The sequence below is a fragment of the Macrotis lagotis genome, chromosome 6, assembly GCF_037893015.1.
Source record: "Macrotis lagotis isolate mMagLag1 chromosome 6, bilby.v1.9.chrom.fasta, whole genome shotgun sequence".
NCBI lineage: Eukaryota > Metazoa > Chordata > Mammalia > Peramelemorphia > Peramelidae > Macrotis > Macrotis lagotis.
The window spans coordinates 27,716,125-27,742,794 of NC_133663.1; the positions used below are offsets into that span (position 1 = coordinate 27,716,125).

A 26,670-nucleotide genomic window follows, 5' to 3' on the forward strand; every position below is an offset into this window, starting at 1 on the left:
TCGGCTCATGTATTTTACCAAGTATGCTCAGAATGCTGCTTCCCCATTTCTACATCTAAAGAAGTCTAACTCATTGTGAACTGATCCAAACATTCTGTTGAGCAATTTGAACTAAACCCAAAGGGGTTATAAAACCATGCTATACCATTGCTAGGTCTGCATCCCAAGAGATAAAAAGCAAAAAGGAAAAGACCCACATATACAAAAATATTTATAGCAGTTTTTCTCTGCTAGCAAAGAATTGGAGATTAAGGAAATGCCCATTAATTGGGGAATGGCTGAACAAGTTGTGGTTTCTAATTATAATGGAATGCTAGTGTGCTATAAGAAATGATGCGCAGGATGCTCTCAGAAAAACCTGGAAAGACTTACATGAGGTGATGGAAGTAAAATGTACTATACAAACTACAAAGTAAGAGCTATGTTGTAGAGTGATCAGCTGTGAATGACTATGTTTTTATCAGCAATACAATGACCCAAGACATCTCTGAAGGACTTATGATAAAGAATAGCAGCCCTCCCTAGAAAAATAACTGATGGTGTCTGAATTCAGAATTAAACATACTTTTATTTTTATTGAGGTTTCTTTTTTTTGGGGGGGGGGAAGGTCTCTGTTTCCTTTCACAACATGACTATTATGGAAATGTTTTACATAACTACACATGCATAACCTATATTGAATTGCTTATCTTCTAAATATGGGGGGGAGTTAGAGGGGTAGAAGGGAATTTGGAACTCAAAAGTTTTAAAAATGAACATCAAAAATTGTTTTTACATGCAACAGGGAAAATAAAATACTAAATAGATAAAATAAAAGTCTAATTATCTTTCAAACTCCAATTCTATTGCAAACATATCAGTGAGGTCTTCACTGATTACATAACAATCATGAGCACTTGTATAATACTTTTATTAGGGTTATTTGTAGTTGCATCATATCACAGTCAAAGACTGCCCATGAGGGCAGGAATTATCTCTCTGTATCTCAGGGCTAAGAATAATATTCTGCACATAAAAAGGACTGCATAAGTTGCATGAATAGCTTCACTAGTTAGCTATCTTTTGTAAAATGTACAGAAGAATATAAGGGAAAAAGACACCATGCCTGGACACAGGGATCTTACAATCTAATCAGTTATTTTATTTTATTTTTTAGGTTTTTGCAAGGCAAAAACCTTGCCTGCCCAAGGCCACACAGCTAGGTAATTATTAAGTGTCTGAGACCGGACTTGAACCCAGGTACTCCTGATTCCAGGGCCGGTGCTTTATCCACTACGCCACCTAGCCACCCCTAATCATAGTTAAAAGGTGGAAATATTTATTTGAAATGCAAATGAAATAGATTAAGAATTTAATTGGCCATCACTGTTAAACTCATTATTAATATTTTTTCAAGTAAATTAAAAGTGCTGAAATCTATACTGAAACTGCTATTTATTTCTGGTCAGAATACATTTTTCTACAAACTCTGCCTCAATGTTAATTCCCCATAGTTCTGAAAAACCCTAATTTCATCAGAGTATTCAAACTCAGACCCTAAATTGATCATTTTAATATTAATTCCTTTGGTAATGCTAACTGGTCAACATATTACTATATAAAAGACTTCAGGTAAGGAAGATAATTTTAAGAATACATGGAGAGAATTTCAACTCAATCACAATTGTAGATAACTATAGTATTTTGTTTTTGTAAATCACACATTGTATTATAGTACATGGTGGGAATAAGTAGTTCAAGGAGATGTTTGACACTATGATAAATGGATCAGACTCAAGAGTAAAGATGACCTGATTTACCAAAGATTCAAAATAGAGAAAAGAGAAGAGAGTGGTCAGTGCAGAGGTCTGGGAGATAACTGAGAGGTCAAGGGATTATTCTAGGTCATTGTGTAGAAACAAGAGTAGGATTTTGTAAAGGAAAGCAGAACAAGAGGTAGAAAGAAAATGGTCAGAAAGGGAATTCAGAGTTTTTGAACAAAGAGGTAGTAGATTGTGGGTGATGGCAAGATCAAGGATAGGATCATTTTTGTATATGGATGAGGTGGGACAAAAGAGTAGGCCATGGGAAATGAATAGGGTAAGGAACTAAACAGTTAAAGGAGTTTGAGGGAGAATCAATTTGTATAATGAAATCCCCTCATATGAGGGTAGGATCAAAATTTAATTGTTCTATTTAAGTAGTTAAGTTCTAATAAATACTTATATCTGTTATCTTTTAGTGACCTTAGCTATAATAGGTCAGTGACTGAAAAAAGAATTAAAATGGTAAATGTTTCATCTAAAAGTTCAAAGTTTTTCTTTATTCCACAAAGTTTTTGTGATTCAGAAATTTCAAGGCATTAAAAAATATAAATATAGGTTCTGATTTCTGATACCTTCTACATCATCAGCTGCCATACGAAGAAGGGACTCTGTGAAGTTAACTTCTACACTTTTTTTCTCCAGAATTTTCATAATGATGTCCTGGGTGAGACCTGGGTTTTCTTTTTCAGCCTAGACAAAGGAAGAAAGTCAAAATTGAAAAGAGAAAGCAAACAAATACTTTGAAGTCAAGCCTAAGCTTTAGATACAATTTGTCTGCATCACTGGGCTTTCTAAAGTCCAACAGATAAAGACTAGGCTCATCTGTAGCCCTTTTGCAAAACTGCAGTAATTTCTGGAGTTTTACCATTGTTTCTGCATCAGTGCAACTTTTCACTACAGTTACTACCCATCTTCTATTTGAGAGAAAAAATATCAAATATTTCAAACTCTATCTTTATATTCTTGAGGAACAAAATGAACAAAAAGCCTTCTGCCGCTGGCCCTGACACACGTTGTTTTCTTATAATTCCTTTTTTTCCTAATTATACAGTTTCTCAAGACTGTATTTTAGATTAGGGATCATGCTGGCATATTTATCTCTTTAGCCTTTCCAATATTTTAACATCTCTACTAACAATTTCAAAAAATGACACAGAATATTTTTTAAAGATTTTGTGGGAGCAATAGAATCCTTAACTCCTTACTTAAGTCATTTCCATTTCTTTCCTTGTTTTTGACCTGAAAATATTACTTCTTTGTCTAGATCATCACTTCTATCTCTGACTACAGTCTGAGAATGTCTCATTGACCAACTTTCAGGTCATGTGCTATTCCTTATACTCCTTAAGGTATAAAAACTTCCCAGCCATTCAAAATCTGATCATAAAAAGTTTTCAGTTCACTCAAATTAGGTACTACCTTACTTTTCTCCTTTGTATCTTTTTTTTAGGTGTTATCTTTTATTCTTTTAAAAGTCACACTTTAGGTTTATTTTTTTTCTTCTGGGGAAGCCTGCAAATTTAATACTTCTCACTGCTCATGCCCTTATCTTTGTATAAAGTGGCCAAGATAGGCACACATTTATGATTTTAATCAGAAGGCAATCTTTTTTGCTTCTAATTATATCAAGTATACTTTAACCTCTTCAATTTATTTGTGATGTCATCAAGAATACAATTTCTCTTAGACTTATAGCATTACATTTTAGTTTTTATTAAATTGGAGGAAACACATACAAAGTTGTAGACTGATATATAAGGAACATACATTGACATGTTTCAATCAAGAAATGGACTACTGACAAATGTTACTGCTTCTGCTAAACTCATTTTGATAGATATTCTACAGACCACAGTATGTGTATACTGACTTATACTCCTAAACATTACCCATCTCTTTATGCATAGGCTGTCTCCAAAGTCTTAGTATAGTTTTAAATACTGAGACAACTACAAATATTCTTTTGGACAACTAAAGAATTATGTTCTGTATAGACAGGATTATTATGTATGCTACATGGATATTAATTTCTATCTAATATCTATAACCATTTATCTATCTCTATATAAAAGACTGTCCTTAAGGGATTCTGTTTAAAGAGTGGCAATACTAGGTAATAGAGTAGTTAGAAAGTCCAAAGAACTTTGATACTTCAAGTTGTATAATTGTGGAAAATCAGTTATTTTCTCAAACTTAATATTGCTATTAAGTGAATGGGTTGGACTAGATGACTTTACAGTTATGTATAAATATGAATTCTCACCATGAAGAGCAGAAAGGCAGGGTGAACAGTCTGCAATCCACAGAATTGGGATTACCTGAGTTCAAATACTGAGCTCTCGCTGATCTTTATATTTGATTAAAGTCTTTATAGGTGGTTGTTATTTCCATTCACACTATTGTTGTCATTGTATAAATTGTTTTCTTGGCTCTGCTGACAACACCACATTATTTCATGTAGCTCTAATATTTTATATTAGAACTTTATATTAGTTCTTTACATTAATCTCATTCATCACATGTTATAGCACAAAAATATTACATAGCATTTATGTATTACAATTGTTTAGCCATTCTTTAATCCATGGGCAGTGATTTCTAAGATCTAAAAACTTATATGACTCCATGACCCTTTAATTTTATTTTTGCCTTTGGCATAATAAGTATCTCAAAAAAAATAGTATTTTAAAATATAATCTCTAACTTAAATGGACTTGTGGGAAGAGAGATAGTAAGGTTAGTCATTTGGTGACATCAAGAACTCAATCTGATGTACCACAAATAAAAAAGATTTATCTGGACGATATATCTGGTCTTTAGTGAAATATGTTGTGTCTGAATCCAAATGAAAACTTGATTATAATTTTAACTGACACATTACTTTACAAATCACACCAATCTGAAGAACAGCAAAGCGTTATTTAATGTAAACAAAGACAGTTGTTGTGGGATATGAATAGGCTAGAGAGTGAATATGCTGGAATAAAAGGGAAAGAGAAGGTTTCAAAAAAGACATGGAAATATTTATATTTATTATATTATATTAATATTATATATTATATTATACTTATATTATATCATATTTATATGAACTGATGTAGAATGAAGTGAGCAGAGCCAGGCAAAAAATTTATATCATAAGAGCAATACTGTGAAAGTGAAGAATTTTGAAGACTTTAGTAGAACTGAAAATTAACTGAGCAGAACCAGAATTTATAGTGTTAATTATTTTAACAACAAATGCTTAAAGTTATAAGAAATATAATAAATATAATGACTATTTGTGATTCCAGAGAAATAATGATGAAACTTAACATCTACCTACTGACTGGTGATAGATTTAGAATGCAAAATAAGCCATGTATTTTTACATACAGATGTTGGGGGAATTGGTTTTGCTTGATTATGCATAATGGTTAAAAGAAATTTTCTTTCTTTTTCTTAGTGGTTGGTGGGAGAGAAAAATAGATTTCTTAATTTATTTTTTAATAGGAAGCCTATGTGTGGGTGCTTCAGACCGTGAATTGCTGCATGAACTTTCAGATGAGGTCACTGTATTAATAGTTTTACACTGTTACAAAAGACAGGAGCAATCTGTAAATATTTGTAATATAAAATCAAAACATGAATAAAACTGAAAAATGTAAAAACATGCCAAATAGAAATTTAAAAATGAATTCAAAGTTTTCAGGTATATATCTTTGGCAAAGTACCAAGAGTAGAAATGCATCCATAATTTTCATATTTTAACAAATCTGGATATTTGTTTGTGTTTTATCCATTAAGTGCAAAATTTTGTCTTTTCTCACCACAAAGCATGAAAATGTCCTTAGGCTAATGAAATACTCATCTTCTTTCATATTTAAAACCTAGTTTTGGAGTTTAACAAACCATTGCATTTTAGTAAATAAATACTGTCAAGGACCATTGTCTTCTGTGATGTAATTCTACAAAGAAATTGTTTCAATTCAAATTATGATAATAAACCCTAAAAATTCCCAAAGTAGCTAAGGAGAGAAACATTTAAAACAGACCAACACCTAAAGCACTAGGTGTACATAATGAAATATTAATGAAGGAGAGAAAGGTTTTAAGACCCTTTTAGCCTTCAGTTTCCCTCCCCTCTCTAAGTAAAGTCCAAAGAAAAGGCAACTGAGGTTTTCATTAAAAGGGAAAGTCAGCAATGATTATGAAACAGCTTAAACACATAAATAACTTATTTAAATCATTCTAATAAATTATGAGTTTCTCACCTTGATGAAAGCTGCTCGCAGTGTCTGAGCTGCAGACAGATTTACTCGTTCTAGCTGTAATAAAAGTTTAAAGTCATTAGTAATGCCAATTTATTTAAGAGAGCATAAGTGACCTATCTGAATCTTAATTCTACAGTAATCACTTTGCTGTAACCATAATTCAATTAGAAACAATTCTTGTCAATGCCCTTAAATTGTCAACAGGGCACTGAATCAATAGCTCATCTACACAAAATTTTCATTAGAGAACCACCAAGAATTATAGATAACCTTTTTTCTTTAGTAAGTTTAAAATTAAAGATGAATATTTAATTTCTAACTAATAAAGTTTTATATCTGCCATTTAATTTAAAACCAACATGCTTTGCCAAGAGTTCTATACTTCTGTTAGAAATTATATTCTATTTGATACATTTTAAGGAGAAAAGTCTTTTAGCAGAACTAATACTTTCCTTTAGTTCATGGGAAATTACCTTCTGCCTGGGTTAGAATTAAATAACTCATTGGGTTTGAGAAGTATCTCTGGCTACTGGCAGAGTTCTGCTGATCAAATATTTGGTGAAATGCTCATGGTCACAGATCTAAATTAAAAGATAAAAATACTGCTTAATATTTCTGGCTTCTCTTACCTCCTAATGACTCATGAGACACCGCTTTTATAGTTTTTCAGTAGAAAGGGAAAAAAATAAATAAAACTCAAAACAATACATTATGTTAGTTTATAAAAAGCCCTGAAAAATGAGATAGCTATCTGGGCTACTGGTGGACATGCATTTCACTCCCTTCTTGGTTCTCTATGACATTTGTTATCTCTCTCAAAAGAATTTTTTATATTCTATTTTGAACTATACAGTATAGTTAGCATGTTTTGAAAACATGAAATTCGGTTTAAGACTGATTAGGGAACAATTAAAGCATAACACAAATTTCCCGTTTGCTTAATTATAATTTCATTAACAAGAAACAGCAAGAATGCAGAAAACTACCACTTCACAATAACTCAAAAACTGTATCCTGTCCAATCTCCATTTTCATAAGCAAACTTCTGGTCTTTTTTCAAGGTAAAGTGTTGTATTTCCAGTAAATCTCCAGATGCACTAGGAGCTGTGGGTGGAGGGCTGGCCCATGCCACCTCCCCTACAACCTTTTGCCTCAGCCTCTGGTCTTCAGTGAGGCTCAATTGTATGAGATTTTTTCAGTCTGGGCTTTGTTGGAACTAAGGTTCAGGGAGGAGCAGCCTGAGACCACAACCCAGCCATTTTTTTTATTAATAGTATTGAAGGTGGACAAAAACATGCAGTCATCTTGACTAGGGACCTCTCTTTTTTAAAAATGTGTCACTGACTATTTAAGCATTATGCCTGACCTCATTTTCCCCATAAACCCTGTGGTTTTTTAATTGAGGTTTTGCACAGTACAGTGATTTTTAGAATTTGTTATAGCAGAACTGATTGTATTTGTGTAAGTAGTATCCTATAGAGACTCTCATACATCTGGCACTTAATAAATACTTAGGGAAGTGAACAGTGACATGAGATGTTGGATCATGAGTTTAATTAATTTGATATTTCTAATATATTCTATCAAATATAAAATATATTATTTCAGGATAACATGCTTAGAAGCCTCAAAGATTCAATTTTGTGCAATGTCTAAACTAAATGATCTAATGTGCTCTTTTTATAAAAACAATTTCATCTATTTAAGTACAACAACCAACCACAGGTTTCTTCTCCCCCTAAGGACAATGAAGAAGCTAATTATGTCAACAAAACAAGGTTGCCAACAAAACAAGGTTGTGTCTGTTTTTATTGAAACAATATTAAGTATTGGAAAATATAGCTGCCATTATAGGTCTTAGAGGGTAAAACATTTCAACAAAAGCCTTGAATATGTCTCATGCTGTGCAATGAAAATTACTACTAATCCCTTGAGGCAAAGAAAATGTTCGACTCCAAACATAAGAAATGGGCATTGAAGTAAGTAAACTATTAATCTCTTTATAAATTATTTGCAATTTTGGCATCTACAAGTTATTAAGACTAATAGATATTGTGAAGTGAGATAAGGGCTCAAATAGGCTGGTCTAGAAGAGAAGTCAACAATCACTTTACTGTATCCACAATTGAATGGGAAGATGGCCTGCCTGTTGGAATGCATAAAAGTGAGAGGAGAAGATGAGAATGGAAACCTAACAGTAGAATTTGGCTAGAATTACAAATGAGCATAAGGAAGCCTAAGAAAGTTGTTTTTAAAAAAAATCAAAATGAACCAGGGTAGAGCAGTCTCAAAGATGCTATAAGAAAAATAACTATCAAAAAGAACAGTCAAACATTTTGAGAGAACTATGGAAGGATAAGACAGAGGAAAGACCCATTGAATTATGTGAAAAAGGATCCAAGCCAAGTCCTTCCTTTACACAATTTACTGCTCCTTCAGGTCATGTTCAACCCAGGATTCTAATCTCTCAATATCCTTTCTAGATCATTACTCTAGGCAGTGTGCCTCCTATCTCTCCTGCCTTGTTATCTACCAATTGACAAGAATGTCAGCTATATCTTACCCAAGGTAAACAGTGTTAACTTGATATGGAATCATTAACATCTATTCTTATGATCCAGTCATTCAACTATTTCCAAATCTATCTAATTTTTCTATAGTCTGGCATAGAGAGAGCACAAGAGCTTAGGAAGTGCTTGGCTAAAATCTAAATAACCCATTTTCATAGCATTTTCTAATGATCCAATAACTCTCTAGTTACCCTACCAACATAAGAAAAGAGATTGATTTGACAAGTCCGATTCTTGAAGAATCTCACCAAAAAAAGGAGGGGAGGAGACAGTTCTCTCTTTTGTGTCTTTGTTTATGATTTATAAGGTGCTAATAAATATGTGTTAAATTTCTACAAAAATCCAGGCCATGCTAAATACAAAGAGGCAGAAGACAACCCCCCCCCACCCAGGAGCTTACATTCAAATGAGAGGGGGGCCATCAATATGTAAACAAATATCTTGATCTATAAAACAAGTTTTATCTACCCTATAAAGTACTTCCTTTTGCCCTAAGCATCTTCCTTCAAGCCACCAGGATTCCTTTTCCTATCATGAAAAATGGCTGAGTTAACTTGTATGATAGCTATGGGTAGGATCAACATAAATCTATAATTTAAATGATCTTCCTCTCAGTTTGGAAAAGAAAGCTTTTGTTTTAGTAAACAGTGACAGTTCCATAAAAAAACAAATCAAGAATGTATAAGCTCCTTAAGGGCAGGAACTGTTTCCTTTTTTACTTTGTAAACCAATATCTACCAGAGTGAATGGTAAACATCAGGTATTTAATAAATCCAACCCTGTCCATCCCCCCTAACCCCTTTCTTGAAGTCCAGGGTTACATCATAATTGCCAATATATTTTCCTACCAGAGCTCAATAATACTCAGAACAACAAGTTCAAACTGAATATTCCCCAAATTAAATGGATTTTCCTAACTTCCTTTGGATTTCAAAATCCCACTGATCTAGTGCTCACACAATCCTGAACTTCCTCCAGGTGGGAGGCCTCTTTGACCTGGACTCACCTACCACCCATGGCAGCTCACTCAGACTCCTCCACCTTCTCCCACTGGGGAGCTGTCCCTCCTTGAGCTTCTATTCTCTAAGAGGAACCCAGGTCAGTCTGCCTTTATCCACCTCCAGATCCCATCTGATTTTCTCTAGACTTTTTTATACCTCTATAGGGACCTTCCTTAATCTGCTCCTCACCTTTTAACTCCTCCTTGGGTATAGTCTTCCTGTTAGAATGTAGGAAGTATTATTTTTTTTGCTTCTATTGCATTCCCCATATAGGGTCTGGGCATAAGAACAAGTGATGCAGAGGAAATGATGAAGAGAACTGTGAATGTAGAAATTGGTGGAGATGTAAATTGACTAGAAGTAGAGAATTATGATTATAACAGAAACAATTGTAATCTTAAAGGCTGCTCAAATCGGGTGGAGATTCCTATTATTTCCTTAGGTTTTACATTCTACCTAATTACAGGTCCAGTATAGGGAAAGGGAGTTCACCCTTTGCCCTCTGAATGAGAGGTAAGACATAAAAACTTGGGTTGGACCCTGGCTCAGGGATGCCAGTCTTCTTTGACCTGTGGCCCAACCAACACTGCTTGGCTGTTCTTTTCTTTCTTCTGTGTCTGTCTGTCTGTCTGTCTGTCTATCTGTCTGTCTCTCCCTCCTTCACTATGTCTCCTAACCTTTCAAATAAATTTTTGTCTTATTTCCACCCATGATTTCCTGAGTCAGAACAATGATTCCTCATAGGCAGAACCAAACTCAAGTAGACATTGGCTACATATTTGGCGAGCCAGTCAGGAGACTCTACCCAGACTGGGAAATTGGATCAAGCTCTCCAGAGGTGAGAAGCACACCCCCAGTTTTTTAGATCCTAGATTTTTAGAAAAGTAGGAAAATTATTAGACCTCTAGCCCTCCTTCTGTGTTTAACTTTTCTGGAAAATGGAAAAAGGTCGAGTTTGTGGGTTGTCAGCAAAGCTGAACCCACATGGTGTTTGGCAGTAACCCTGGTGTGGGTCTGCCCTGTTCAGACTGACCAGAGGAATGGCAATTTTGAGGTATGTGTAGTTTATACCCCACTGTGAGTGAGAGTTATTAAAGAAGGACATTTGGTGTATGTCCAATTGACATGTTTGCCTACCTATAAATTGACAGAATCTGGTCCTAAAATAATTTGAGGGGGAGAATGATAAAGGGGAAGATGAAGAGAATTTCAATGTAACAGAAAGAATTTGGGTGGAGATGTAAATTGACTGGAAGTAGAGAATTATCATTTTGACAGAAACAAATGTTATCTTGGGTGGGTGGAGACCCTCACCATTCTTAAAGTACCAGTGATACATTGTTTAATATAAAATTTGTATCCTGATCTCCTTAGGTTTTACCCTCTATTTAATTGGGGTCTAGTAAGAGAAAGGGAGTTCACCTTTTTGCCCTCTGGATGAGAGGCAAGATGTAAAAACCTGACTCCAGTTCAGGGCCCCTAGCAGTCTTCTCTGACCATGGCCCAGTCAACACTGCTTGGCTGTTCTTTTCTCTCTCTCATTCCTGTCCCCCCCTCCTATATCTTGTAACCCACCCATGCTTTCCCGAGTCTGAATAATGATTCCTCATAGGTAGAACTGAACTCAAGTAGCCATCAGCTACAACTGTGCCCAAGTTCTTTCAGATCCTTTGTAAAAAATGTTCACCAAGTCCAAGCAGAGCATTAACCTCCTAGGAAAGTCCACTTTACACAGTTTCACCCAATCAGAGAACAGCCCCTCTAAAGCTTTTGGTTTCTGGTCTCTTAGGTTGAGATCTCAAATCCAAATTTCTCTCTCCCCCCCCCCCCCCCCCCCCCGCCACTTCCACCAAAGTTTTTCTGGCAGCCTGCATAAGGCCTGTCCACCAGTTCTCATACCTCCAGAGCTACCTGATGGATCTGCATGTAAACTTGCTCATTAAAAAAAAAAAAACACAAACAAACAAAACCAGGTGCTCTTTCCTCTAGTAAATTACTTGTGGTCAAAATTGTGTGAATCAGTGTTTTGGGGTAGGAGGAGAATCTGATGGGATGAACTTGGTTAAGTCAGAAAGATATTGGTAGATCTGGGCAAGGAGATGAAAGTGAAAGGATTTTACCCAAAGGCTTCTGTCTTTCCAAACAGAGAGCTCATCAAATTGGAACACAAGCCACAGATCCAGTATAAACAGTTAACTCAGTATAAAATTACTCTGAAAACACCTGCATACAATACAAATCTTATTTGTACTGCAGAGAAGCTGAGAATTTAATTTTTCTATTCAGATATGTACATTGCAAAGCAAGGAGCCTTATCTAATAAAAAATCTCAAAACAGCCCCAACAAGACAGATCTTTCTGTAAAATACAAATTACTTCTATCAAAGTATTATTGAATAGGATAAAAAAAAGCTGAGAAACAAGCATAACTGAATTAAAAGAAATGTAACTATTAGGTATTCATTAAGCCAATGTGTGGAGGAGTCAAGAGTTGAAGGTTTTCTTACTGCAGGATCACATGGCCCATCTAGTTTGGAGTGCCTCACCTGTCCAAGATCCAGAAGGAGATAACATGGAAGGCAAGATTTGAATCTAGACCTCTGAGTCTAAAGTCAGCATGTTTCCAATATAACATAATGTGTCTTTCTCTATAAAGAAATAAGACATTCGAAGTATTTCTAAAAGGAACACTACTAGTTTTCTACTAAGGAAATATCATTTCACTTTGGGAGGCAGAGTCAAGATGGGTAATGTGAAGCTAGGAAGCTCCCTTTCAGAACCCACCAAAAACCAAAATAAAACAAGTTCTCAACTCAAGATATCATGAAGGAACTTGAGAAAAGGTCTAACTCATGTGGGTAAAAGAGGACTACAGCTCAGCATAGTCAAAAGAGCTGGAAAGCCAGGGGAAGGCTCTGAGCCACAGCTCAGGTCCAGGTTCAGCAAGCAGGCCAGCAGCAGTGAGGGTCATCGCCGACCCCAGTTCAAAAGTCAAAGTCTGTGCCTGGGAATGCTTGTGCAACAGGTGACACTGAGTTGGGCTACCCTTAATAGGAACAAACTACTAGCATCTGAGTCATGAGAGTGGAAAGTCAAGGACCAGATCCCCTGACCCCAGCACAAAAAGCTTGGGACTGTGTCCCCTTTGCAATAGGAACAGAGCTCAACTATAAAAAAAGAGTAAAAAAAACCCCAAAAGAACACTAACCATATTCTGATAATGACAATAAAAATGCCATCTCAGAAGAAGTAAGCAGTGACAAAATGCTGAATGTGAAGACTCAAAGGGGTTTATGAATTGGTCTCAAATATTTGGAAGAGCTCAAAAAAGATTTTAAAACTATGCCCAAAGGGCAACAAAAATGTGCATACCCTTTGATCCAGCAATACCACTACTGGGTCTATACCCTGAAGAGATGATGAAAAAGGGTAAAAACATCACTTGTACAAAAAAATTCATAGCAGCCCTGTTTGTGGTGGCAAAGAATTAGAAATCAACTAAATGTCCTTCAATTGGGGAATGGCTTAGCATATGTATATGTATGTCATGGAACACTATTGTTCTATTAGAAACCAGGAGGGATGGGAATTCAGGGAAGCCTGGAGGGATTTGCATGTACTGATGCTGAGTGAGATGAGCAGAACCAGAAGAACACTGTACACCCTAACATCAACATGGGGGTGATGATCAACCTTGATGGACTTGCTCATTCCATCAGTGCAACAATCAGGGACAATTTGGGGCTCTCTGCAATGGAGAATACCATCTGTATCCAGAGAAAGAACTGTGGAGTTTGAACAAAGACCAAGGACTATTAACTTTAATTTAGGAAAAAAAACTGCTATCTTATTGTCTGATCTTGCTATCTCTTATACTTTATGTTTCTTCCTTAAGGATATGATTTCTCTCTCATCACATTCAATTTGGATCAATGTATACCATGGAAACAATGTAAAGACTGGAAAACTGCCTTCTGTGGGGGGGGTGGGGGGAGTAAGATTAGGGGGAAAATTGTAAAACTCAAAATAAATAAAATAAAATAAATAAATAAAATCTTTAAAAAAACCAAAAAGGAAAAAAATTGATAAAGAAAATGAGTCATGAAAAATTGACTGAAGAAATAACACCTTTAAAAAGTAAAACTGAACAAATAGAAAAAAGGAAATACCATTTCTAGTTATAGAAACATTTCTTATTTCTAAGAAATAAAGGACATCAATTCTAATCATTTCAAACTTACACTTAAGTTTTAAAATTCCATTAATATACTACTTCAAATGATATCTACCTAGCCTAAAAACAACTCCCTTAAAGGGCATAGGAATGAAAGTACTGTTTATTTTGGGGGGTGGGGGTGGGCAGGGGAGGAGAGATCTCTGATCTCTATTTCTCCTTTCTTTCATGATAAGTAATTAATCAGAATGAAAGAAAATATTAATAGTTCTTTAGGAGCAGACAAGAAGATTCTGATTTAAGAAAGAATCTTAAGATATTGCAATTTGTTTAGAACTCTGAATTTTACAATAGCTAATCTGCCAAATTTACTTTTCGACTACCTTGTCATAGCCTTAATGTAATGAATCTGGTTCTAGTTGAATTTCCGTAAGGACATAAATACTTATGATTTGTGATTCTGAGTAAACAGCTCTAAAACTCTTTCTTGGTGTGTGTCCCATTAGCCAGGAATTTCTTACAAGACAATAAGAGTAGAAGTTTACCACCATTACTCAGGACCTCACCCTAAAGGGAAAATGAATTTTAATTCTTTCACACATTTCAGAGACCAGTCAAGGAGTTTACTCCTTCCATAGCCGGGAATCTATCATGTGAACAAATCTACAATTATTTTTACACCTATGTCTATAAACAACGAACTGAATGCTAATTTTCCATATCAATATGATCATTTATATAAATGATGAGGACTGTAGTTGAATATTAACTTTTTTAACAAGTGATAAGAATTCACAAGGTGGGGTGTGTTAGAACAAGATTCTTTCTAGTCAACTGTTATTTCTGATTGAAAAACACAATAATTTATTTCACTTCTAAAGTTCAGATGCTTCCCAAAGTTCAATACTTCTGAATACTGTACAGGTGCAAATTATGTTTGTGGTACATATAAATGGAAAATATTTGAAGTTTCATCTCTCATTATTTCAGATGTAAGTACTATGCCATGATGATCTACTTTTCATATCTTTCTGGGTTATTATCTTTCTACACTCAAGATCAAATTGTAAAACAACATTCACCATTTGCTAATTACTTTAATTTTAGTCTAAATCAAGAGTTCATAGCACATAAATTTTTGTTTTAAATGACTAAGAATTATTTCTCCAACTTCCAATGAAATGTTCATATGTCAGTTCTGCCACTAAGAACTTGGATGACCTTGAACAAGTCAACCTAATGTTCCTGAGCCTCAGTTCTTTGAATATGAAATCAAGTAGCTTAGGTCTGTTCCAGGTCAGTCTGGGAAGGTACATTTTTTCTTCTCTGATAGAGCCATTATCTCAGATGAGGAGACAAAGGTCCCTACTCTGTGTCTGCTGTCTCTGCAGGGACCTGGCAGCACTGACTAGTTCCGTTTTGTGATCTTCACAAGCAAATTGATTTACTTTCCTGAACCTCAAAGTCCACATTTATAAAACAGGGATAATGGCCCCTTTCATACCTACTTCACAGAGTCATTATGAGGAAAATACTCTGCTCATCTTAAAGTGATAGAAAAGGGCAAGTTAGTAACTTCTAATTGTGTACTTGCACTTTATCAAATGTAGACATTTGGATGTGATCTGGTCCAGAGGGAAGAGATTCGCAAATAGAAAACGCGGTACCTGTAGGGTCTGGGTCTACATTTTTCCCCTCCTAGGATGTAGCATCTTCCTGGGTTAGTTTGTTGCCATCACTAGATAAAAGGCTAACATGGGTTGTATTTTGGACATACATTAAAATATTTACTAGCTTACCTCATTAAACACAGGGTACATGACTGCATATAGTGGCATAGAAACCATAGAAGTGGTCTCAGCTTCATTCTTCATCTCTTCCATTGTCATCCTCATTCAAAGACCAACTACAGTAGAAAAACAGTGCTAAAAAGTAGAGAACTCTTCATTCACTGCAGTACTTTTTCCTTATCTTTTCTGTCAAGAATGGATGATATACAATATGCTGACCTGGTTGGAAGAGGAAAAAAAAAATAGATTTTTTTCAGCTGTGATTAAGACATATCAAAATGTTTTATCTTTCAAGTTAAAGGATTTACAAGTATCTTTTCCAGACTAAAATAATGTAATCCCAACTAGGTATTTCCCTTTCTGTCAATAGGTATACCCCTTTCCCAATGAGACTGGGTTAGCACTTTACTCCTAATCTTTAATCAGTGAGAAAGAGGGAGGCTAGAAGACAAAAGATAGACAGAATTCATGTCCAAACAGTGAGAGAGTTTGGTTTTAGAGAGGAAGGGGAAAATGGAATGAGGAAATTTTGCTGTCTTCTGAGGAAAATATTCACTTTTGAATCAAAGGAAAAATATGACTACTTTCAAAAATAAACCTACACAAAGGAAATGAAAAGTTACTGTTTGAAATGAAATTATAAGGAAGCACTATCATCAACCTTTAGCACTCTTGAAGTTACCATCAAATCATACATTGCTGTATTCATTCAAAAAAAATTTATTGAGGATTCACTGTGGAAGAGGATATTGGTGAGAAGAGGGAGATATGAAAAGAAAAAGACTGCTGCCTTTTATGAGTCAGGGACTTAGAGTCTGGGAGAAAAGATAAGCTCTACACAGATCTACAATACAAACTAAAATGAGTATGTGTACATTTTTCCGGCCACTTTTGGTAACTTTTTCTTCCCACATCTTGTGAAGATGACTATGTAACCCTAGAGAAACAAGTCTAAACTTGGCCTTGTTAGTTCTATCCCATTAAAGGGAGTTGAGCCTCCCACCTTGGGTGAAAGAGTGAACCAAGGAATCTAGAAATCAAAATCCAGGTCAAATTTTACAGCCAGTATGGCATTAATCATCAATGCTCCCAGAACAAAGATTGACCTTTCCAGGAGATCTCTGGAAATGACTTTTGGACTCCAGTCCAGTGGAATGAATCATCTAGCAATCATGCTGCACCTAGACATGAACTTGATGGGACTAATGTTATGTAGGAACTGAGCTAAGTTTTGAGACTAATCTCCCAGAGGTCAATGTGGTACAGGAGTGACTATGTCCCAGAGATAACAAGAAATGTTGTTAGGTTTGTTCTTGTTGTTTCAAGATGACCCAAGTGTTATTAGGGTTCAAAGGGAAAAAAGATCACATTTTGGCTGGAAAGATCAAGAATCCATAGAGAAATGTATCAGGATATAGAATGGCTAAGAGCCTAACAGACCAAAATAGAAGTTGGAACATATTAAGCATTCGAGGCAGAGGCTAGAAGAGTATTGAAGTGGGAAAGCTCATAGTACATAGTGACAAGATATGGATGGAAAGGGAAGTTGGGTTCAGAGGACCTTGAACACTAGGTAGAGTTTGAATTTTGTTTCATAAGGGAAACTCTTTGTGATTTTTAAATATGATCTGATGATCAGAATGGTGACTTGAGATTTATCCAAACAAATGGGAAATTTTTCAGTAAACTGGTTGGTTCTTGTTCTTCATCATTGAAGAAGATCAAAATGACATCACTTTGCTTGAGACAAATGACAGTGTCCAACTGCAGTTGATCAGACCAATATGAGCTTGGAATGTTCTACCATAGTTTAGGCATAAATAGTTCATGTGAACACCTGGGGTGGATACTCAACTCACAAATGTCATATTTCCTTTGAGCTGCTTCAGTTCTGCCTTCCACATAGAGTGCAACTCTGCTCTGATGAGGGCAAGCCATGTTGGGCAGTCCTGTGTCAGTGTCTCCCATGCTATTAGGAAACTGTGGCAACTATTTAAATTAGGTACCAAGGGTTTGAAATAGGTTAGGTTATTGGCTGAAAAAAATCTTAAAGGATGAATATGCAAGACATGGTGGAACATAAAGGACAGAACTGGCAGCTGTCTGTACATGGGGGAAGGGGAAGCAGACTATGGTCCATGAAGCAAGTGTTGCTTTATTACTTCCAGTAGACAATTGGATATGCAAGGTCAGGTCTATCATGTGGCCATCAGCTCTTCTCTACCACCTGTGATAGTCATTATTACTCTTGTAGAAACCTTGTCTCTTTAATCCAAATAAGTACACATGTTAACAAACAAAACTTTACAAGGCAGTTGAGCAAAGAAATAATCAACAAGCCAAGGTGTCACAAACCTAAAGAAGAAAGAAGTTCAAATTCAGTTTTAGTACTGTTGAGTTTAAGATGCTAATTGGATCCATATCTAACAAGAAGATGAAAATCTGAGAATGGAATTCAGGAGAAATGTTGGAAACAAAACTACAACTTGCAAATCATTCCTACATAGATCATAGTCAAAGGCACAGGACTTGCTGAGATCACCAAGAGAAGGACTAAAGAGATGATGACAGAATCTTAGGAGTCACCAAAAGAAATGGAGAAAGAGAGGAAGAGAAACTGGCATTTCAAGAAGGAAAAGACTGGTCAGTTAAATGCTACAAAGACAAGGAAAAGTTGGAACTGAGAAAAGATAACTAGATTTAATAATCAGGAGACAATTTTATTAAGAATAATTTAAATTAACTGGTATAGCAAGAAAATCTACAAAAGAGGTCAAGGAGTAAATGAAGAGGCAAAAAAACACACAGCCACAGACATACACAGACAGACAGACAGACACACACACACACACACACACACACACACCCCCTCACTTTCCAGAAATTGGCAAATTAAAGAGAAAAGACTGAGAAAACTTTTAAGTGCTTTCTCCTATCAAGCACTGTGCTAAGAAATCTTTTGAGATAATCTAAGAGCAAAAGGTATTCTGAAAGATGGCTGGAGGTCCCTCCTAACTTTGCCTAGAATTTCTATTCTAATTAATACCTGCTGCTCCTAACCACCAGATTTCTATTTAAAATATACAGCTATGTACTTCTAATTCTGTTTTATTGATTTTGTTTTAAATACCAATATTAAAATGGCAGGAACCGCTATCTTTATAATAAGTGTTCTCCTAGGTTCTTTAGGATGAAACCCACTTTAAGATGATTAAAAGGTGACTCTGCAAAAATCGTTTTCATTTTGGGGTTGTAAATGTGCACTATCTCAGTTATTTATGGATTATTTAATGTGCTGGCCTGGGAACCTAACTACCACTTATAACATCATTTCTTTGAGAAAATGTGATCTGAGTTCTAAGCCACTGATCAAAAATTGACAGAATTCACATATTCGATATATATAATTCCAAAAACCAATAAATGAACCTTTTTTAAAGAGTTTTTTTTGCAAGGCAAACGGGGTTAAGTGGCTTGTCCAAGGCCACACAGCTAGGTAATTATTAAGTGTCCGAGACCAGATTTGAACCCAGGTACTCCTGACTCCAAGGCCGCTACTTTATCCACTACGCCACCTAGCCGCCCTGAAATGAACCTTTTGACGACAACCTTTTCATACACAGGAATGTATCTGAACTAATACTTCAAAACCAGATGTGAGGTTTTACTCAGATTTCCTAAAATTGTAATATGACCTTTTTAGGATTATTAAAGAACAGGACTTTTATGTTTGTTTCTACTTCAAATTTTTCAAGATATCCAACTAGTTTTTCCCTAATACCTGGCTCTTTTTAGATGGTGATCCTTTCCTAGAAGTGCTGGCCTGTTCTGGTTCTCGATACAGAAAAGTAGAGGCTAACTCCTTTGCTGTTATCATTGGTTACTTTTTATTATTAGAGCAAAGTATCAAGGCTTAATTTCTTTCTACAAAATCTGAATTTTAGTATAATTCATACACATAACTTCCATGAGAAAAAATTTTTCCTCCAAAGGACCACTTGGAAAACAGAACAAAAATCATGCTGATGACCTTAAGTCATTTTCAGCACATTCTCAGGAATAATTGCTTTCAGTTTACCTTTTAATAATATCTCAAACTATCAGATTTCTTATACCAAGGTTCCTATACATAACCTGATAGGAATAGGTAATCAATGATGACAAAAAACCCAACAAGTATCTTATTTTTACCCAGTTTTAAATAAGTAATTTGAGTAAACCGTATATTGGTATGGTGGGTGTGTCAGTGACCAGCTCAGTGGGCAGAAAAACCACCACTGCCCCATTGAAGAATTCTTGAGGTCCTCCACCCTGCCTCACCTAAGACTGCTGCCCTCTGGTAAAGGGCAGGCCCAGCACTAATAATCCATATCTCAGGAAACAGTCTTACTCACCTCCATGTGGAATATAAGATAACTTTAGAACAGAGAAAGACACTGAAGCTATTAGCTTTCAGGAAACTGTAAGAAAGGAAGATTGTGGAGCCCCAGTGAAAAGACAGCAGAGGTGCTCAAGATCATTGGGTATTTAGACTCTAACTGAAGGGGACTGTCCTGCTTTTCTTGTAAATACGATCCTGTCTGCTCCTCTATGTACAGGTCTTTTTAGAACTGCTTTCACACCTCCTTAAATCAAGAGAAACACATTTCTACTTTTCATAATAGCATTAAATAAACTGTGAGTACTACTTCATTTGAAAAATGTGACAGGTTCCAGATAATCAAACAAGAATAGTACTAAATAACATGGCCTATTTTTATTACTAAAACAATAATCATTTGAATTACTCTTTACATCAATTATTTACATCTTTCCCCAAATCCTTCAGTAAACAAGTCCTTTCTCTTTCTACTACTTCCCTTTTCTAGTTCTCCTAACCATCCTTCAATAAGAGGCCCAAGGTCTGACAGTCAATTAAATATCTCCTTCACAAAGATTCATCAGAAAACAAAAAGAGAAAATTAAACAGTGAATAAATTCTATTGTTCAGTTTTAATGGGGCCCAGGCATAAGTCACTTTCAATATCTGTTTGGAAGAGTAAATAGAGTGCAGGATCTGCAAACAGGGAAAAAAAAAATGGGTTCAAATTCTGTTTCAGATGCTTCCTAGGCTGATGACTTTAGGGAAATTACCTAGCCCCTTCTCAGACTGGGTCCTCATCATCTGTAAAATGATGATGCCTGAAGCCCCTAAAGGATGTGATGATGATCAATGACACAATATATGTAAATCATTTTGCAAAGCTCAAGAGTTATATAAATGTATTTAGTTTCCAAAAGCAGCAAAAAATTTCTAGTCCAGTTCAATTCTGTTTTTGTGCAGAAGGATTTCAAAGTTAGGTAAAAGGTTAAAAAAAGGGTACATGGGCAGTAAGTGTAGAATTCTGACTTTACACAGCAAATATTTAAACTTGTGTCTTCATCTCAAGTATAGCGGGAAGAGCTTTCAAGGCTCTGAAAACCTGAGAAATGATGACCCATTCTCATCCATTTGCCTTTACTATTTCCTAAACCTCTGTGACCTGAGCAATTCACTGAATGTATCTGGACTTTGGCGCTCTATTAAATGGAGGGTGGGCTTCTGGTTTCTAGCCACTATCCTATGATCCATTACAGACACAGAAAGGTTATTTCCAAGTCTGTGAAAATTTTTTTCTTCCTCAACCAATAAAAGCCATCTCAGAATTTTAATATGTAGGCCTTCCCAACTTTGTGATCCAGGGAGGCTCTTTTTACTCTCTCCCCTTGAGCTGGTTAGTTTTATGAACAAACCCAGTCCAACTTCTAAAGAAGTTCAATGTATCTGTGTGCTTTTGAGACACAGTGTTCCTTAAGACACACTCTTCTTGTCCATCCTGGGCCATGCGCTTTCTCTGCCTGGAGCTAGAGCTAGGTAAATGAGATGTTCTCAAGTCCACTGATTAGGCCACAAAGAACCTGTCATGGCTTTTTCAAAATGTAACTGCAGCTATTTACAGGACTCTGAAACTGGAAGGAAACCATCTAGTTCAAGTACCTTCTTTCCCAAATGGGCAAGGGAGTCACCAGAAGCTATCTGCCCAAAACTACAGCTAAATATCAGCAAACTACCATCACACCATGCAGGGTCAGCCTACTCTGATGAAGAGAGGAAACAAGGGAAAGGGTCTTTAGGAGAAAGCGCACAGACAAAAAGGGATCTGTTCACTCAATGAACAAAAGCTTGATGAGACTCAAGAAAGATCAGCAGAAGGACCCTCAGAGATCCCCTTGTGCAAGGGAGAGAGAGAGAGAACCCCCCAGTCTGAGATTTCTGAAAGCCTGGCCCCTCATGGGTTGGGTGAAGGAGGTCTGTCAAGGTTCTGCCATCCTTCCAGGTGCCCAGACTGGCAGTCCTAGAGCTATTCTGAATTCTTCATTTTCCCCTTACTCACTCCCTTGCCCCTCTAACTAGTCTCTGCATCCCTCTGTCATACTGTATTCCTAAGGTCCAGGTCTGACTAGGCTGCTCTTTAGGCAGCTAAAAGACTGTGGTCAGCATGTAGGGCCTGGAGTCAGGTGGCCTCCTACACAAACTGTGTGATCCTGGGCAACTCATTTAACCTCTCTGCCTCAGTTTCTTCACCTGAAAACGAGATTAATAACATCACTCAGGGTTATTATGAAGATAAAATGGAATAATATTCGTAAAGTGCCTGGAACAATGTAGGCTCTCTATAAATGTTTGCTCCCTCCCTTTTGCCTGTAGAAGAAAATAGAAACTACTCTGTTTGGCATTTAAATCTTGACAAACCATCGCAAACTATTCAAATTGAGCCTCCTCCCTTTCAGACTTGCCCCCCAGTAGGTGTGAGTGCCCCTTCCCTTTCTGGCCCCACCACAAGGCTCCCTCCCCACTGCTCTGCACAGGCAGGCGCTTACAAGCCCCCCCCCCCACCTCACAGAATCCTCTGCTGGCCTTCCCCCTTGAGCCTGTTCCAACTCTCCAGGTGTCAGGGCCTCCTCCTCCTCCTCCTCAGATGACTCTGCTTGTGCTTGTGTTTATTTTCTGAGGATCATAAAGACAGAGCTGGAAGGACCTTCGAGGTCCTCAGTCTAGTCCCATCCTTTCATTCATGAGGGTCACTCACTGGGCATCACACACCCAGGAAGGTAGGGACAGGCTCTTCCTTTGAGACCTTTATCCCTGTGCCTCCACCCCAGTCTTCCCACACAAGGAGGCTCCACTGCTCCTGAAGTCCTTCCTCTGACTCCTCACAGAAACTGGATGGTAAAGAGGGACTTTTGGGTCAGGCATGGTCACTCTCTCCTTCCTCTTGGCCCTGATCAGCTATCTCCCTACCATGGACCTGCTGCTCCTCCCCTCCCTCGCCTCTTGGAGAAAAGGTCTGTCTTTTTATTTTAGTGTAACTCCAGTTCTTGCATCTCCAGAGCCTCTCCACTTTCCTCACCTGTAGCTGTGAGCTAATGGTAAGAACGAGATCCTAGCTCTACTACTTCTGGATTTGTGATCCTGTGCCCTTTCAACTTTGGGGGGAACATATGGGGAATGGACTGGATTATATTTTACTCTCTCTTCTAGTGTTAACATCGAGTCCCAGCCCAGTGCTGTTACTTGTGCACCACATTAAGGCTGATAGACAGGGAGCTGACATTTCTGTACCAGTTTAAAGACCCTATCTCATCAAACCCTTACAATGATACTGTGAGTAGTACTAAAGGGGTTAACATTTTCACTTCCCAGAAGAGGAAATGGAGGCTCAGAGAGGTTCTAAGTAATTTGTTCATTATCATCCAGGTCAACAACTGATGGGGATGAAATATGAATATCAGTTTATAGATACCAAACCCTAACTACAGTTAAGAGGCAGCCTAGGGAGCAGAAAGAACAGAAAATTAAACCCAAGTTTAAATCTCAGGCCTGATACTTAGCAGCCACATACTCCTGGCCAGAGCAAATTGATTTTTCAGGGTCTTAGTTTCCTCGCACAAAAAGTGAAAAAGGCTACTTTTAAAAATGCCCCTTCTAGTTCTAATTCCCTCAAACATTAATTCTTGCCCATAAAAGTCGGGTAAGTGGGCTCTCTATTCTGTTGGGTCTCATTCAAAAACATGAGTATGTTTAAATGATTCACAGAAGAAACTTCCCCCATTTCAAAGGGAGGAGGGAGGGAGCCAAGGGAATTGGCTAGGTGGTCAGCTGCTGTCCCAAGAGGGGAACACAAAGGAATAACCTGCAGATTCAAGAAGTATTTTTTCCACATAGCTCAACTGAAGAGTATCTTAGATCCCTTCAAGTCTGACTCCTCTAACAACATAAAAGAGGTTCTCATGTCACGTCACGTGAAAAGGGTTCTATACTGACCCAACAAGGTATTGTATGGGATAGGAGATAACTATGCACCTTAAGATACATCAGAGTCCTATGATTTTCAATGTGAAAGCATATAGAATGAGGTTCATGTCTCTGTATTCATTATAAAATATAGATGCAATAAAGACAATCCTCCACTCAATCATATATTCTCAGTGTTTTCCTATCAGCAGTTCTGCTTGGTTTCAAGTCTAAGGCAGATCACGTCTCCCCAGGAAAAGCTGATCACCAAAAATCTCATTCATCCTCATGCTGACTGACTCAAATACTCAGAACCTTAGCCCTCTAACCAGTCAGGGCTAGTTAAGACTTCCAGACATGGATATATGTGCAAACAGGGGGCCACCTCTACACCTGGGGTGAAATGAGAGGGAAAAGATACTTGGGTAGTCGAGGAGGAGGAGAGAGAGAGAAGAAAGGACAGACAGAGGGGAAAGAGAAAGAGAAACTGCCAGTCAGCTGTTGCTTTTCCATTGTTCACTGTATCCTGGAAATACTTAGTATGATAGAGTAAAAAAAAAAAACACATTAAAATTTGTGAATTTAAGTGTTTACTATCTATCCCAAATGACTGTGTGGCACAAGATGAGCACTTTGCCCTGATCAAACCTCATCTAGAGTGTTATATTCAATGTGTCCACATTTTGGGAATAACACAGACACACTGGAAGATGACCTGGATGAGAACACTAGAGCCCAGGATACTCAAGGAGAGGGACAATGAAACAGGGAAAAAAGAATGATGGCTATCTTCAGTTCCCTGAAGGGCTCTCATGTGTGGAAGGATTAGATTTGTGCAGCCTAGCCTCAGAAGACAGATCTAAAAGTAAGATGGAAACTCTATAAGAGGCAGATTGAGGTTCCAGGAAAAGAACTACTTGCTAAAATTCAAACTGCCTCCAAGTGGAATAGAAGCAGAAAATACAGTGTTCCTTGTTATTTGAGGTCTTCAGGCAGAGGAAAACTAAGGCCTTATTGAGTTTGCTGTGAAGATTCATATTCACAATGGCTTTGATGACTTCTGAGATCAGTCCCTCTCAACTTAGATTCTATGAAGAAGAACAAAGTCCTGGAGAGGCACATGGTCAAGAGCCGTCAATAACTCCACAGTAGGAATTGGTTAAAATATTATTCAGAAGTACATTATTATCACCTCCATTATTCAGATGAAGAAACTGAGACTGAGAGTTTGCTATGTAAATGTCTGTACTGAGGAGTTGAATTCAGGTCTGTCTCCATGTATAATCCCCATCCTTAAAATTTCATAAGGCAAATAGTTGTTGGTGTTGGCACTTTACAAATTACAACTGAATTTTATTCCAAAGGTTTGTCTGCAAACCAATTGAAATACTGAGAGATTCCCTCTTGCAGTCCTAAAGAATTTTTGATAATAGCAATGACTTTGGGGAGGCTGCCAGTGACTGAACCCTGCCTAGTGGTCCAAGGAGGAGGATGGGACTCAAACAGCAAGGACAAGGGACTCAGAGGTTTCAATATATGTGTGTATATGTGGGAAGGTGAAGAGGTAGAAGAAAGCCACCCTAAGTGAGGTGAGGAGATGCTGGTAGAGGGGTAAAAAGGTCAATCTGCAATGGGGAGGGGAAGGAAAAGACTGGCAATTTCTAAAGCCCAATCAGCTGGGAAAAATCAATCCTGAAATGAAGTGGGTGAAAAGTCACTTCCAAATTGGGAGACGGTCTCTACAAGTGACCCATTTCCCTACTTCTTCATTGCCCCTTCCCCTCTCACCATGATTGGGGACTGGAGTGTGATTGTACAAATGGAAGGGAACACTGCCCACATAACCCCAAAGAGAAAGGAGTTAGCAAGCTCTCACAGCAGAAAAGCTCTATGCCAAAGAAAAGCCATTCTCAAAGGAGAGGAAAATACTGCCAACAACTCTGTTCATGGATAACAAACAGTATCAATTTTAGAGAAGAGATTTGAGGAGGGGGTGGAGAGAGAAGAGGAAACCTGAAGGGAGTCAGGAGGGAGAGCAGTTGCCAAGGTCAGGGATGTCAACCAAAGGCTGCTGTTCCCCAGGTCATATCACAGTCACTCAAGAAGCACTGATTAAACCTCTCCACTCCACCAGGGATGGGGATACAAAAAAAAAGCCACAAGGGCCTGTTCTCCAAGAAACTGCCATCTAGTACCCACAAGCTCCTTGAAACTTTCTTCCTCTCCAGTTTGAATTACTTCAACATAATTGTAAAGTTTCTCTTTTACAGAAAAAAAAAACCCTCTAGATTCTTCAGGAGCACAATTTACTAATGGTATTAATCTATGAAAGGTTCGATATTAAGTCACCTGCACTTCATGATTTGAAGTCTTAGTTGCAACAAACATTCCAAAGGGAAAATAATTGTTTCCCCTTTGCTTTACTACTTCTAATAGAGGAACCAACCAATCAGTCACTCGGGTCAGCATTTCAAATACAAGTGACCACGACTTGGCTACAGACTGGCTTGTCAGCTCATTGGGGTCAAGGCTCTCCCTCCCTCCTTCAACTCTGCCAGTCATGGTCCTTTTTCATTCTTGAAGGCTGTTCAGGCATCACTAGCCTAGGGAGACCTTACCTAATTCCTCCAGCTGAAAGCTTTCTCTTGCCCATCAAATTTTCCTAGATCAAATGGGTATACATTTCTTTTGCTCCATCATACTCCATCTTTTGCAACTTACTTTGTAAGTACATAGGCAAACACAATGTAAACTCCTCGGGGG

The 26,670-nt window shown here is 37.3% G+C and overlaps 1 protein-coding gene across 1 annotated transcript in view; it reads right to left on the reverse strand.

Annotated features, from left to right (window-relative positions):
* PDCD10 (programmed cell death 10) overlaps positions 1-26,670 on the reverse strand; it is a 47,760-nt gene that overhangs the window by 15,091 nt on the left and 5,999 nt on the right. The window contains exons 2-4 of the mRNA XM_074190857.1: positions 15,603-15,812; positions 6,059-6,112; positions 2,378-2,495 (exon numbers count right to left, since the gene is read on the reverse strand). Of these exons, the coding sequence (XP_074046958.1) occupies positions 2,378-2,495; positions 6,059-6,112; positions 15,603-15,698 (268 nt within the window). The 5' untranslated portion in view covers positions 15,699-15,812. The remainder of the gene's footprint in view (positions 1-2,377; positions 2,496-6,058; positions 6,113-15,602; positions 15,813-26,670) is intronic.